Source organism: Excalfactoria chinensis, chromosome 17 (genome assembly GCF_039878825.1).
Source record: "Excalfactoria chinensis isolate bCotChi1 chromosome 17, bCotChi1.hap2, whole genome shotgun sequence".
Lineage (NCBI taxonomy): Eukaryota > Metazoa > Chordata > Aves > Galliformes > Phasianidae > Excalfactoria > Excalfactoria chinensis.
In genome coordinates, this window is record NC_092841.1 from 20,106 (window position 1) to 32,989 (window position 12,884).

At 37.7% G+C, this 12,884-nt stretch overlaps 1 protein-coding gene across 1 annotated transcript; it reads left to right on the plus strand.

Annotated features, from left to right (window-relative positions):
• The first annotated feature begins 1,011 nt into the window (after window positions 1–1,011).
• DHRS7C (dehydrogenase/reductase 7C) lies at window positions 1,012–8,634 on the plus strand. The gene is made up of 6 exons (XM_072352055.1): window positions 1,012–1,165; window positions 2,484–2,596; window positions 5,305–5,515; window positions 6,636–6,728; window positions 7,786–7,941; window positions 8,426–8,634. Exons 1-6 carry the CDS (start codon window positions 1,012–1,014, stop codon window positions 8,632–8,634), a joined length of 936 nt encoding a protein of 311 aa, XP_072208156.1.
• Window positions 8,635–12,884: the final 4,250 nt, after the last annotated feature.

Genomic DNA, 12,884 nt, shown 5'->3' on the forward strand with positions numbered 1-12,884 from the left:
TCAAACTGAAAGTTCTTTTTGTGTTTTTTTTTTTTTTTTTTTTTGTTGTTGTTTTTTTGTTTTTGTTTTTGTTTTTGAATCTTACAATCATCATGCTTTTCATACAGAAGGTTTGGGCTGTCTTTTTTTTGGTTTTTTTTTTTTGTTTGTTTGTTTGTTTTTTTTTTTTTTTTATGAATTTACTTGAACACATGAGATGGGAAACAGATAGTACTATGAACAACTGCAACAAAAGAGAAGACAAAAGGGCAAATGCTTCATTGTCCAGTGGAGCTGATACTGTACTTAGAGCCTTTATAGGACTGTCCAGCCTGCTGAACTAAACAGTCAAGCATGTGAATCACACTGTAGGTGCTATATTTACTTCTGAAGTCCCTCTGCCACAGCTGCAGGCTATACATAGTCATTCTCACACAGGGCAAGTGGCCTCAGCAAATGCAATCTTCAATGAATATCCTGAAGGACTTTAATTAAACTCATAATACAAAAATTTGTTGGAAAGGGTATTTATCCATACCAGGATTCTACGTAGTCATAGTAAGTGTTTTGGTTTTTCTTTTTTCCTATATCTTTCAGAACAAAAAACATTTCTATTATATGCTTTACTTGAAATTAGTATAAAAAGCTTTATATCTGTATTCCTGTGGTAGCCACATAATTAGAAGTTTAATCTTATATTTTATCCTATGCTTTTCTAAAAGGCAATATTTGAACTAAAATTTTATTCTGTTTTGTCAACACAGAGTCATTTTTTATCTAGAAATCCAGATTTCATTATAATGTGCAATAACGAGGAAAATGGACGAACAAGCAAAAGGTCTTCTTAACATATGTTGATATGAAATGGCTGATTGGAATAGAAGATTCCCACAGCTTCATGTGTTTGTTATGCTGGGATTACTGACTTTTTATGCATGGAAACATTGCTTTTGTAGATAAGAAAAACCTGAAAATTATGATTTCATATTATAATTACTAATACTTTAATACGGACTCTTGTTTTCCACAGATATGAGTATTCTTGCTGTATTTGCCCTACCACTGCTTCTTCTAGGGATCAGTGGAATAATTTATATCTACCAGACAGTCATATGGCTAGTGTCCAAATCAGCAGTGCAAAACAAGGTGGTGGTGATCACAGATGCCATCTCTGGACTAGGCAAGGGTGAGTTGTCTCTTTATTTCTCAGTGTCAGAGAACACTACGTCTATGATTTTTAAGTGTATTTTTAAAATCTCAGATACAGGAACCGCTGATGAACTTTTAGGAACTGCAAAGCTTTGAGTTTACTAAACTGAACAAAGTAGGCGGTTGTATAAGCACGTCAAGTGCTATTTTTAGCATTTTGCTACTATGAGATCTAATATCACAAGTTGTCACTTTTGAGTAGCAGCATATCAACATTAACTGGTGTTACTTTTCTCTGCTATGTGTACCTCTTAAGCCTCTAAAGGCTTCCACTTTTTCAGTTCCCTGTAACTGTGCTGACCCTTATCTCCCTGCAAAAAGCTGCTCCTCTGTCACCTACGTTACTCTTCCCTTGATATCCTCCAGAACCTCCAAAAGCAACGCCTGACCATGTGTGATTATGTGTTCAGTAAAAGAAAGGAAAGAATGTGTGGTAGTTAATTTATTTATCTCAGGCAACAGCAAAATTCCTTTCCCAACATACTAGAATTTCTGGACAAATGGAGGCACTCATCAAAGTTTATAAAGTAACAACAAAATTGATGTTTTCAGTAGTTTATGACTGCTAATTAAGCTTGATTCGTGGACTTTTTAAAATGCTGTAGCACAAAAGAGTCTAGACGAATACATTGCTGGTTTCCCTTTTGCTGTTGTTCACAAAATACTCTTATTCGTTAATTTTGTTATTAGATCTACCCTGTTGAGTTTATAAGAATAATATTGGTGTAGCTGTCATAGTAAAGGTAAATAATCTTTTTAAGTCACAATTTTTTTCAGTTCTATTCTATTCTAAAAAGAAATAAAAGAAATTCATAAGAAAACAATTGTGAAAGACAAAAGTTACAGAAATTGAAGTTTTCACTGGAAATGTTTATAGAAGTAGGAACCTGGAAGTCTTATACAGTACTTCCATACAGATATTAAGATTCTAAAATTGAAATTGAAAGAATCCAAGGTAGACATATAAGAATCTCTGAATTTTCCTGTGGGTACTGAAATATGAAGAAAAAAATATTTTTGAAGAGCGGATAATGATGCCTATTCAAGAAGGGTCATAGGAAGCAAAACAAATTAAAAAGTTGGGAAAAGCAAGAGTAATTGTGAGTAATTATATTGTTGACATTTGGAAATTTCTTTTTTTTTTTTTTTTTCATATTTTGAACCTTTCAAAATTAATGAATTTTAAATGAATGATCCAACATCACTAGCAAAAACATCCTCCCAATTCAACTAAAATGAATATAATCAAACTGCTATTATTGTTCTTATTTCTTTTGAACTTCTTTCTCTCTTAGAATGTTCTCAAGTGTTTCATTCAGGAGGGGCAAGACTTGTGTTGTGTGGCAGAACATGGGAGAAGTTGGAAGCCTTGTATGATGCTTTAATTAGTGTGGCAGACCCCAGTACGGTAAGTGTTTCCTCACACTGCTCTGAAAATTGACAAGAAAAAAGGTAAAAACCTTGTTCAAGTACAAAAACTGCTTTTAAATCCACTAAAATGAAGTAGACATGGAGCTTGATTCACATGCCAATAGTGATTTTGGTCGTCCACAAAATACACCCAGCACAGTTCAGAGAGAGAAAGAAAGGAATAGTTCTGAAGAGCATGGTGTCAAAAATAAATCAAATGCTCCTGAGTGGACCTGCATTTTGAACTAATCCCTGCCCAAAGCTAGACAATTAGAAATGCTAGGTAGATTGATTTACATGTTAATTCAGATGTAGTTCTCCATTCAACGGTGTGAACTGTCATTGTTTTTGCATAACTAGAGTGTTCAGGAAGTGGGAGAAGGATTTAAATAATCTTAATTATTTCTACTACTTTGGCAGAGTTCCCAGATTGCAGTCAATGGGAGCACAAGTCCCCTTCCCTCATTGCCACTGAGTAAGCATGAGAATAGACATACAAGACCAGTAAAGGCTTCCCATGTTGTCAGAGGTGGTTCTTTGGGAGGTGTTTCTGTGGTGCTCATGGAAAACCTTCTCTGATAAGACTCGTTTTGGAGCATTAGTAGTCCTTAAACAAATTACATAGCTATTTGTCACCAGACCAACAGTATCCTTTTTCTACATTGAGCTTCATTCTTCTGCATAAAGAAATAATGTGTTTGTACTAATTTGTGCAGTCAACTAGGAAAAATGATTAAGTATGACTACAGGGCCCACAATATAGTAATAAGTGAAAATCCTCAGAGTCCATTCCTCTATCCTGTAGCTAATAAAATCTACATCTTCAAAAGAAATAATACATGTGGTTTGGAATACCTGCAGTTAAACAAGTCATTCCACCTTCCAATTTTCCCTGTAAATTCTGTTCCTCCTTATATGTGTAAATCATCTCTTAAAGCACCATAACATAGGTTCTGTGGGCAGCAAATTTTTGTTTATGAAAAGAGAAATGATAGGAGTCATCTGATTCATCCATCCAACACACCTACCCCATTTTCTTAAAGTGCATCAGCATGCTAAGGGACTATTTGTTCCACAGCTGGCCACAGCTGTTAATTATAAAAGATATTTGACTTTGCAATACATACATGAAATCTGCTTTATCCTCTGTAATTCACGTGACCTGTAAAGTCCTGCTCACACTCAGAAAAGCTGACTCCTCAGACTGAAGTACAGAAATTATGTATGACTAAAGACTACAGCAATCAAAATGGGATCCTGGGCTCCATCAGGAGAGGGGATAGGGAGGTGATTGTCCCTCTCTACTCGGCTCTTGTGAGGCCCCATCTGGAGTACTGTGTCCAGGTGTGGAGCCCTCAGTACAAGAAGGACATAGAGCTGTTGCAAAGGGTCCAGAGGAGGGCCACAAAGATGATCAGGGGGCTGGAGCACCTCCCCTATGAGGACAGGCTGAGGGAGTTAGGCCTGTTCAGCCTGGAGAAGAGAAGGCTGCGGGGTGACCTCATTGCAGCCTTTCAGTACCTGAAGGGAACCTACACCCAGGAGTGAAGTAAACTCTTTGAAAGGGCTGATAATAGCAGGACTAGGGGAAATGGATCCAAGTTGAAGGAGGGAAGATTTAGGTTGGATGTTAGGGGGAAGTTCTTTACTAGGAGAGTGGTTAGGTCCTGGAACAGGCTGCCCAGGGAGGTTGTGGATGCCCTGTCCTTGGAGGTGTTCAAGGCCAGGTTGGACAGGGCCCTGGGCAACCTGGTCTAGTAAAGGCGTATGTTTGGTGGCCCTGCCAGGCAGGGGGGAGTTGGAACTACATGATCCTTGAGGTCCCTTCCAACCCGGGTCATTCTGTGATTCTGTGATTCTGTGAGTCATCCCATATGTGTATTTATCTGTATTTATTAGATGCAGCTATTCCCACTTAATCTTCACGAGGTGTTTTACCGTATATACCTGTATCCAAATTTCAGAGTACAAGAATACCTATTACTGAGTTACCCTATTTCCAGAGTGGGTTGAAGGAACAAATCAGGAGTTTTGTAAGACTGGTAATGCACTTTCTTCAGATACAGTGGTAAATTTTTTAATTTTTGTTTGTTTGTTTGTTTGCTTTTGTTTTTGTTTTTTGTTTTTGAAGAGCAAATAGAAATACATTCTTATGTATAGGGAGTCTGAAATCAAGAAAACCAACAAAGTACCTTGACACACCAGTGGGTTATATCAAGCAGGTATTCCGTATTACAGCACTGGGTGCATGAGGATCGCTCTGCCAATACGTGCATGAAGAGAAGCAGAGACTACATATTTGAAGGCATAGCATATATTCATTATATTCCAAGGACATGTGTGGAAACTCCAAAAAATGATTAACATCTCCAGTGGTTGTGAGTTGAAGGTCGGTAATCTTTCTCACTGTAAATTTCCAACATTTAAGTGGGGTAGCCCAAACCGGTTCCCACTGATGTTACACTGAACTGAGGCACCTGTTTTGCCATCTTATCTTCAACAAAAGGACATCTATTCTGCTTTTTTATGTTCACTTGGCAATGAGTTTCACAGTTAAGTGCCCACCATATTTTGTTCTTGAGCTTACATTCATGCAGACCTCCTGTTCTTCAGCTTCTATCCACTAGAGTTACGCAAAGGGCTGCTCTCACAATATGGAAAAGCTGTGCTCATTATTCAAATCCTTGAATTTTTTTCCTTTATTAGACATATACACCAAAGCTCATTCTTCTGGATATCTCAGACATAGACTACATTCAAGATGTAGCTAAGGAAATCCTGAATTGCTATGGTTGTGTGGATATACTGATCAACAATGCAAGTATGAAAGTAAAAGGAGCAGTGCAGAGCATTTCATTGGAACTTGATAAAAAGATAATGGATGCCAACTATTTTGGACCTATAACATTAACCAAAGGTATTTTCATTTTTTTCCTTTTTTCCTGTCACAACTTAAAGCTTGAAATCCAAATCACTGGCATTATTCCGATGCATTAGCATTTAATTTTGCCTTCTTCACTACAATCAGAATCAAGTCTCTGAACATAAGATTTAGGTAAATTTAATCAAAATCAGACAGGAAATATATCAGGCTTGGAAATACATTAGTAGGTATTTGAAAAAATATATATATATTTTTACATCTACTTATATTTCCTTGTGGTGGCTTCTTCAGTTCTGTGCTTGCTGCCTTTGTTACAGAGAAACACTACTATAAAAATGTTGACTCCATCTCAGACCTATGATACAGTTGGTACAAGATATACCAAGTGGGAAGAGTCCTGAGTCTGGTGTGTTGGTAGCAGATGGTTGTGATCGCCTCAGAGGGGACTGATAGGACAGGCAAAGCAGGGAGCAGTTTGTGATGGAGAGGCTGAACTGCACAGAGCTTACAATTCGCAATGACACATTTGAAAGCTCTGGATAAGGATTAAAGTACAAGAAAATAAGTAGATGTCATTTTGGAAGTCTACTATTGGTCAGTAGATTGATTGTAGAATAGCACCACAGAAAGTAACCTAGGGGTTATGATTGACAGCAACTTGAATATGAGTCAACAGTGTGCACTGACAGTCAGAAGAGCCAACCATATCCTAGAATACATTAAGCAAAGTATAGCTACATGGGCAAGTAAAGGGATCATCACACTGCCCTGTGCTGGAGGTCAAGGTGTATGAGGAGTGGCTGAGGTACCTTGGTTTGTTGCATCAGGGAAGGATCAGGTTAGGGAAATATTCTGCACCAGAGGGTACTATGCATGGAACAGTTACCCAGCTTAGTGGGCATGGGCCTGAGCTGCAGGATTCACAAAGCATTTGGACATCTCTCTCAGACACAGGGTTTGGGTGGTGCTGAGTGGAGTCAGGAGCTGGCCTTGATAACCCCTAAGGGTCCCTTCCCAATTGGAATATTCTATGATTCTACGATCATAGTGTTCATTAAAGTTTTGCTACCTATAATTTAACTGTTATTTCTTTTCTCTGAAAATATTAAGCTCTTTCACTTTTTTAGCTTTTTCTTTCCATTTCTTTTTTCAGCCATTCTTCCCAACATGATTTCTAGAAGAACTGGTCAAATAGTTTTAATTAATAGTATTCAAGGAAAAATAGGAGTCCCATTTCGTGCAGCTTGTAAGTTATACATTTATTCATAGCACATATTTTTTTAAATTCATAAATAATAATAAAATAAAAAATCACACAATATCAATTCTAATGTAAAAATATTTAGTTAGTAAACATGGTGATTTCCAGCCTTAGTAATTAAATGTTTAATAATATATCTGACTGAAACATTTTCAAAGTCAAACTCAAGAAAAAGTACTGTGAAACATGACTTTGGCGTGCGGTGCTTGAGAATAGGTAGATACCAAATGTGGCAGCAAATTTTTAAAGTTCTTGGGAGGGATTCAGAGATCAGTGAGCTTGTAGTTCTAATATCTTGTGCTGACTTCACACTGACAGAAAGCTAAGCTTCACTACACCTCTCTCTCACTTCCCCTCCTCAAATAAAGAGAGAAACAAAGTACTTTAAAAAGTGGCTCATAGATAAGGAGTGGATAATTATAGTGAAAAAGGGAAAAAAAAAAAGGCCATGCAGAAGCAAAAGAAGAAAACATTTATTTTTTTAAATATTAACTTTATAAATTCTGTTTATAAATATAAACTTTTTAAAAAATAAATACATTTATAAATATAAAACTATAACTGAAAACCTATAGAATTATTGCTGCAGGGCCAAGGCCAAATTCATTGGCAAAACATACAACTTGTCTTCCAGAAACAGCTATGTATTTTACTAATGTGTCGCAAACTACAGCATCAGTTGGGGTGGACGCTCCTCTCAGAGACAACTGTGTGTATACTGAAGATATTTTCAAACAGTAGAGATAATAGCAAAGCTGCTCTTAACCCAGGACTTAGTGTTTGAGAAATCCAGACATGCCTTCTCACATGCATAGGGAGGTTCATATATATACCTTCTTCAAAACTTTCCTGTAAATTTCATTTTTTCTGTTTGTTTTAAATATGTCATAATGTAATTTCAGACTGAAGTTATTCACAGTTCTTTTGTCTTTATTGGATAATTATTCCCTGATAAATTTTCTAGACATTCTTGTTCTACAGAATTTCATCATACATGCAAAACCATACATCCAAACATCCATATGATTTTTCTTTCTTTCAGATGCTGCTTCTAAACATGCTGCTGTAGGTTTTTTTGATTGTCTTAGAGCAGAAATGGAAGAATTTGATATTTTTGTCAGCACTGTCAATCCAACCTTCATCTGTTCATACCATCATCAGCCAGCACCTGGCAACTGGGAGGCATCGATTTGGAAATGTAAGGTTTGATGAAACAACACAGTCATTGGATGAGTTCCATACAGCAGCATGGAAGTTTCTCCTAGGGAGAAGAAAAGAGCACAGGGAAAAAAAAAATAAAATGGAAATGTCAATGAGATGAACAAGTTAGGGGAACAAAAGGAAAGAGAGACTGGAGAGATCAGATGATTATGTTAAAAAGAGGAGACATATGGAAAGGAACAAGATAGTATGAGAAAAAAGTACATCAAGGCATGGAGAATGGAGGGTGAGAAGAGCATGAAAGGTACAAGGGAGATTTCAGCTGTGCTGAGGTTACTTCTTCCCTTAGGAAAATTCTTAGAGTGGATGGTAAGGAAATAGAAAAGAAGGGAAGGGGTAAGGAAATGAAACTGTGTATGAAGTTAACTGAACTGATATACTAGCTCTCTATCTTCTTGCCACAGTTCCCACAGGTGTGCCTGCCTGTTTGTACCTCTAATTTCTCCCTCTTTGATTCACAGTCTTTTTCAGAAAGGTGACTTATGGTGTGCACCCAGCAGAGGTGGCAGAGGAAGTCTTGCGCACAGTAAGCAGTAAGAAGCAGGAGGTGCTGATGGCCAACCCTATTCCCAGAGCAGCAGTTTACATTCGTACCTTCTTCCCTGAAATGTTTTTTGCCATTGTTGCTTCAGGGATTAGAGAAAAACTAAAGACAGAACAAGAAAACTGATTTTGTTTTCTTCTCCCTGCTTATGACCTGAAAAATGTTTACGTTTGATTTCTGCTACCAGTATGGGTGGAATAAAGTAGGAGGCTGCTACCCCAAAACCTTCCAGTGTCTCAGTGATTTACTATCATTGGCACCCAATCATCTGTGAGATTTCCACTGTTTTGGATTTAGTGAGTATGACAAGGGAAAATATGACAGGGACTCCATCACTTTTGTAACAGAGCAATTCTCAATATAAATGGGCAGGTCAAAGCTTTGGGGACTCGTAACAACTTGTCAGAATAATCTGAAAGTGCTATGATTGATGGGGATTTACAGGAATGAAAGGATGGGGATGGAGGGAGATGTGGGAAACAGGTATAAAAAACAATGGAAAAGGGTGTTGGAGCCCCATCACATTGTTCGCCAGACAAATTTTTTTTAAGTATTTGTAAATGGATATTCAAATACTGATCCCCAAATTGAGCTAATCTAATTCAGTATCTCATTGAACATGAGACATATGTAAAAATATAAGAATGGGGCAAAAATACAGATAAACCCTTTTGATTAGAACAATGGCCAGTTGCTCATGTAGTTACCAATACCAGCTGTACTAATATACCTCTTCCTATCAGTAAGAATCACCAAATGTGAAAGGAAATTCTCAGTGCAAAGAAATGTATTCTTATCTGGTGGAGAGATTAACCTTGCCTCATATCACAAGTCTAGTTGCTCTTTTCTCAAAAAGCAAAAATTCATCTACTTCACTCAGGGATGTTCTCAACAATTAGTCAGAAGCAGTGGGTTCCTGCATTACCCACTGAACCTTAATCTGTTTTCTTTTGGAGGTCTGAGTCTCTATCGTTGATTGAATGACTGTTCTTTAGTAGGGAAGTCAGACGTCCATATATATGTAACTCCTTTCCTCATCAGAATTCTGTTCCCTCGAACAAATGAGCTGTACTGTGGTCTCTGATGTACTGTGGTCTCTGTGCCTCAGCAACAGCCAAAACCTCAGCTCCACAAAGACAAAATATGAAATTACTGGGCAGCTTCTCCAGAAACAAGTCAAGGAATCTGGACATCACAGCTAAATATATATTAACATTGTCCTACTTCGCTGTACAAACACGCAGATTTACCATTAAAATAAGCTGAATAATCTTTTTGCTCTCTTTCTCACTTCCTAAATATCAGCAGAAATTCTTCATTGATTTCAAACACTTGAAAAACATTGAACATTATAAGGAATTAAAATGAAAATGGTGAGAATAACAAAGGCTAAAATAACAATGCATGAAGCATCAAGAAATTTTGAAGCTAGAAAGCAAAAGAAAGTCATATCTAAACAGTATTTAAATACCCAAATAAATTGTCAAGAGCATAGAACTAAACTGTTCTCCCTTTCCATTGTCATAAGAGAAAGTGCTAAAATTACTGCAAAGGAGCTTTGCGGGGTAAGAATTTTCTGCTAAGAATAGTTAAGCATTAAGGATAAATTGTCACAGAAATATCAGAATGCTTGCCTTTGGAGGCATTAAAGAACAGATTACTGAAACATCTGTAAAAAAGCAATATAGCTTTGGCTTACCCTGACTGGGGAAAAAGAAGGATTAAGTGACCTTTTAAATGGGTCATGCTTTTCAATAATCTTGTGGCTTTGGCTTGTTTTGTTTTGTTTTTTTTTAACAAGTTTTCTTCACTGACATTTCTGAATTGTTTTTATCCCCTAGGGAAATGACTCATTTAATACAAAGTTTTCTGTTTCATTTCTCCTTTTAATACTTCAAGAGGCCTACAACAAAGCTTTACCAGAAATCATAGTGACAGAACAAGGGACAACGGCTTTAAACTAAGAGAAGAGAGATTTAGTTCAGATGGCAGCTGTGCTTGTCACTCTTAAAATCAGTAGAAAGGAACAGGTGTCATAAATTAAATAAACTGCATCCTAGAAGTGCCTATTTCTCTCATTAACTTTTGTTGCACTCTGAGTAATCAGCACAACTGTAGCTTTGTCTGTATGTACCTCTGAACACATCTTACTAAGACTTCATATCCATCTAACTTAAATGGGTCAAATGATCTAGAATATAAACACCACAATATTTGATGTCATAAATGCCTAAAATCTTTTAGCAAGTTCCAGTGAATGATGAGAGAAGGGCCCCACAGCAAGGGAGAGAAAGAAACGGTCACAGAAACTGGGACAGTGAAAGTGAAAAGATAGTTTATGTAAAAGTTGTTAGAAGAATGGGGAGTACAGACACTAGGTCTGGAATAACAAGGGGGATGAAGGCCATAAAGATAAGGGTGGAACAGCCTGAGAACTGTGCGGTGATTAGATTTCCACAGGGCAGTTGGAACCAGTTTGGGGGGTGCCCTCCCACAGGGTCAAAAGTTCACAGTTAAGAAGATGATGAGCCTTCATCCCATGACCGCCCCACGACACACTACACACGCGGAAGTGGGGAGAGAATGCATGCTAGTGGGGTCTCAGGAATGCAATGAATATGTATCCAAATACCTGCAAACTATTGATTATGTATTAGTTCAGCCTATATCTGTCGCACGCTTTCTCCTAACAGTGTGCAGGTGAGGTGGAGCTACCCCCCTTGCACCAGGGTGTATGTGTATCACTCATTAAACATACCTGCTTTATAACTACTTTGTGGTTATGGAGTTTGATTCCGCAAGTCACCAGAGTGCTCTCTGCAGTAAAGTGTCAGTTGGCAAGACACCATATAGCCCATCCACTGCCTACAGATGCCATGGGTTTGTTTTCTTTAAGGTGTTTAGAAGTTGGGAAAAGGATAAATACTAAATTAATGAGAAGGAGAATACAATGGTGTTCTTTCTAAAGTTTGTGTGAATGAAGTAATGGTGCACAATGACCATGAGTTAATGGTTATAAAGCTAGCAGACTATATTTCTGTTAACTCTACAAGAGATAACACTTTATTTCTACACCCTGAGATACTATGACAGGACAGGAGCTGACAGCTGTAGGAAAACACAGGCTGATGACAAGGATTTTCTGATACTGGTAAAGGAAACAAAACTTTAAGCATGAAGATACCCATTTGGTATTCGAAATATTCAGAAAGAAAAAAGAAAAAAGAGAAACTGAATTTTGAAAGAGAAATTCCAAATATTTCCAGTAAGATTCAGTTTTGAGGGGATGAGGATAACTCATGTGTGAAGAGACCTTAGGAGGTGTCTGGTCCAAGTTCCTTCTCAAAGCAGGATTATGTCTGAGGTATGACCAGTTTTGTGAGAAATTTACTTAGGTCTGGAAAGTCTAAAGGAGAAAGGCTGTACCATCTCTTCTGGGTAGGTAACATCACTCTTGATGTCCTCCCAGTGGAAAAGTTTCTACTTATATCTAGCCCATACATCTCTTATCTGAACCTGTGTCTGGTGTTTCATGTCCCACCACACACCAGTTTGAAAAGTCCAGCTCCATGTAATAAAATCCTTGTAAATACTGCTGCTCTATATATTATGGGTAACTGAGGGCTTCAGGTCCCTCTGAAGCCCTCTGTGCATATAGAAAAAGCCCTCTTCCCTCAGCCCCTTCTTATACCACATGTGGTCCAGCCCCATGACCATCTTTGTGGCCTTCTGCTGAAAGACCACTTTATGAATGTCTTTACTGTGCTGGGGAGACTAAAACAGGATTCTACATATCATCTAATGAATACTAATCAGAAAGCAGTAGTCATTTTCCTAGACCTTTTAGATATGTATGGTTAATATAGCCTAGGATGTTGTTGGCATTTCTTCCAGGCACATTTTTAGCTACCAAGCTGGACATCAGTTCAGCAAGATCCCCAAGTCACTCTCAATGGAGTTGATTTTCAACCATCATGGTAATCCAGTCACGCAATCTATGACACCACATTTCTTATTTCAATTACATTGCTGTTCTTTGTCTGCACACAGTCTTCTAGTTCCTCCCATTTGTTTCACAGGCTGCTTGGATTTGTGTACATACACTTGAGATGAGTTTTATCCTGTTCTGTCATCCCTGAGGACTCACTTTTCTTGTCACTTTGTACCTTTTTCTTGCACTGTTAATCTCTGCTTAATGACATAATTTGCCTTTTCCATCATTCCTAGTAAACATTCCCCTCAACAGGTTGGTCAGCTTCACTAAGATTATTTTGTCAAGCTTTACAAAATGTCCCTTGTCTCCCCAAGCAGTTCCTGGTCCTCAGAGAGAGTTCTACAGTTGTAAACGCCTGTCATCAGGACCAGTTATGCAAAAC

Excerpts from the sequence above, each read along its gene's own strand:
- DHRS7C (XM_072352055.1), top strand. The coding sequence starts at position 1,012 with ATGAGTATTCTTGCTGTATTTGCCCTACCACTGCTTCTTCTAGGGATC. Across the intron at positions 2,597-5,304 it reads GTGTGGCAGACCCCAGTACG|ACATATACACCAAAGCTCAT; the intron begins GTAAGTGTTTCC and ends TTCCTTTATTAG. Across the intron at positions 5,516-6,635 it reads ACCTATAACATTAACCAAAG|CCATTCTTCCCAACATGATT; the intron begins GTATTTTCATTT and ends TTCTTTTTTCAG.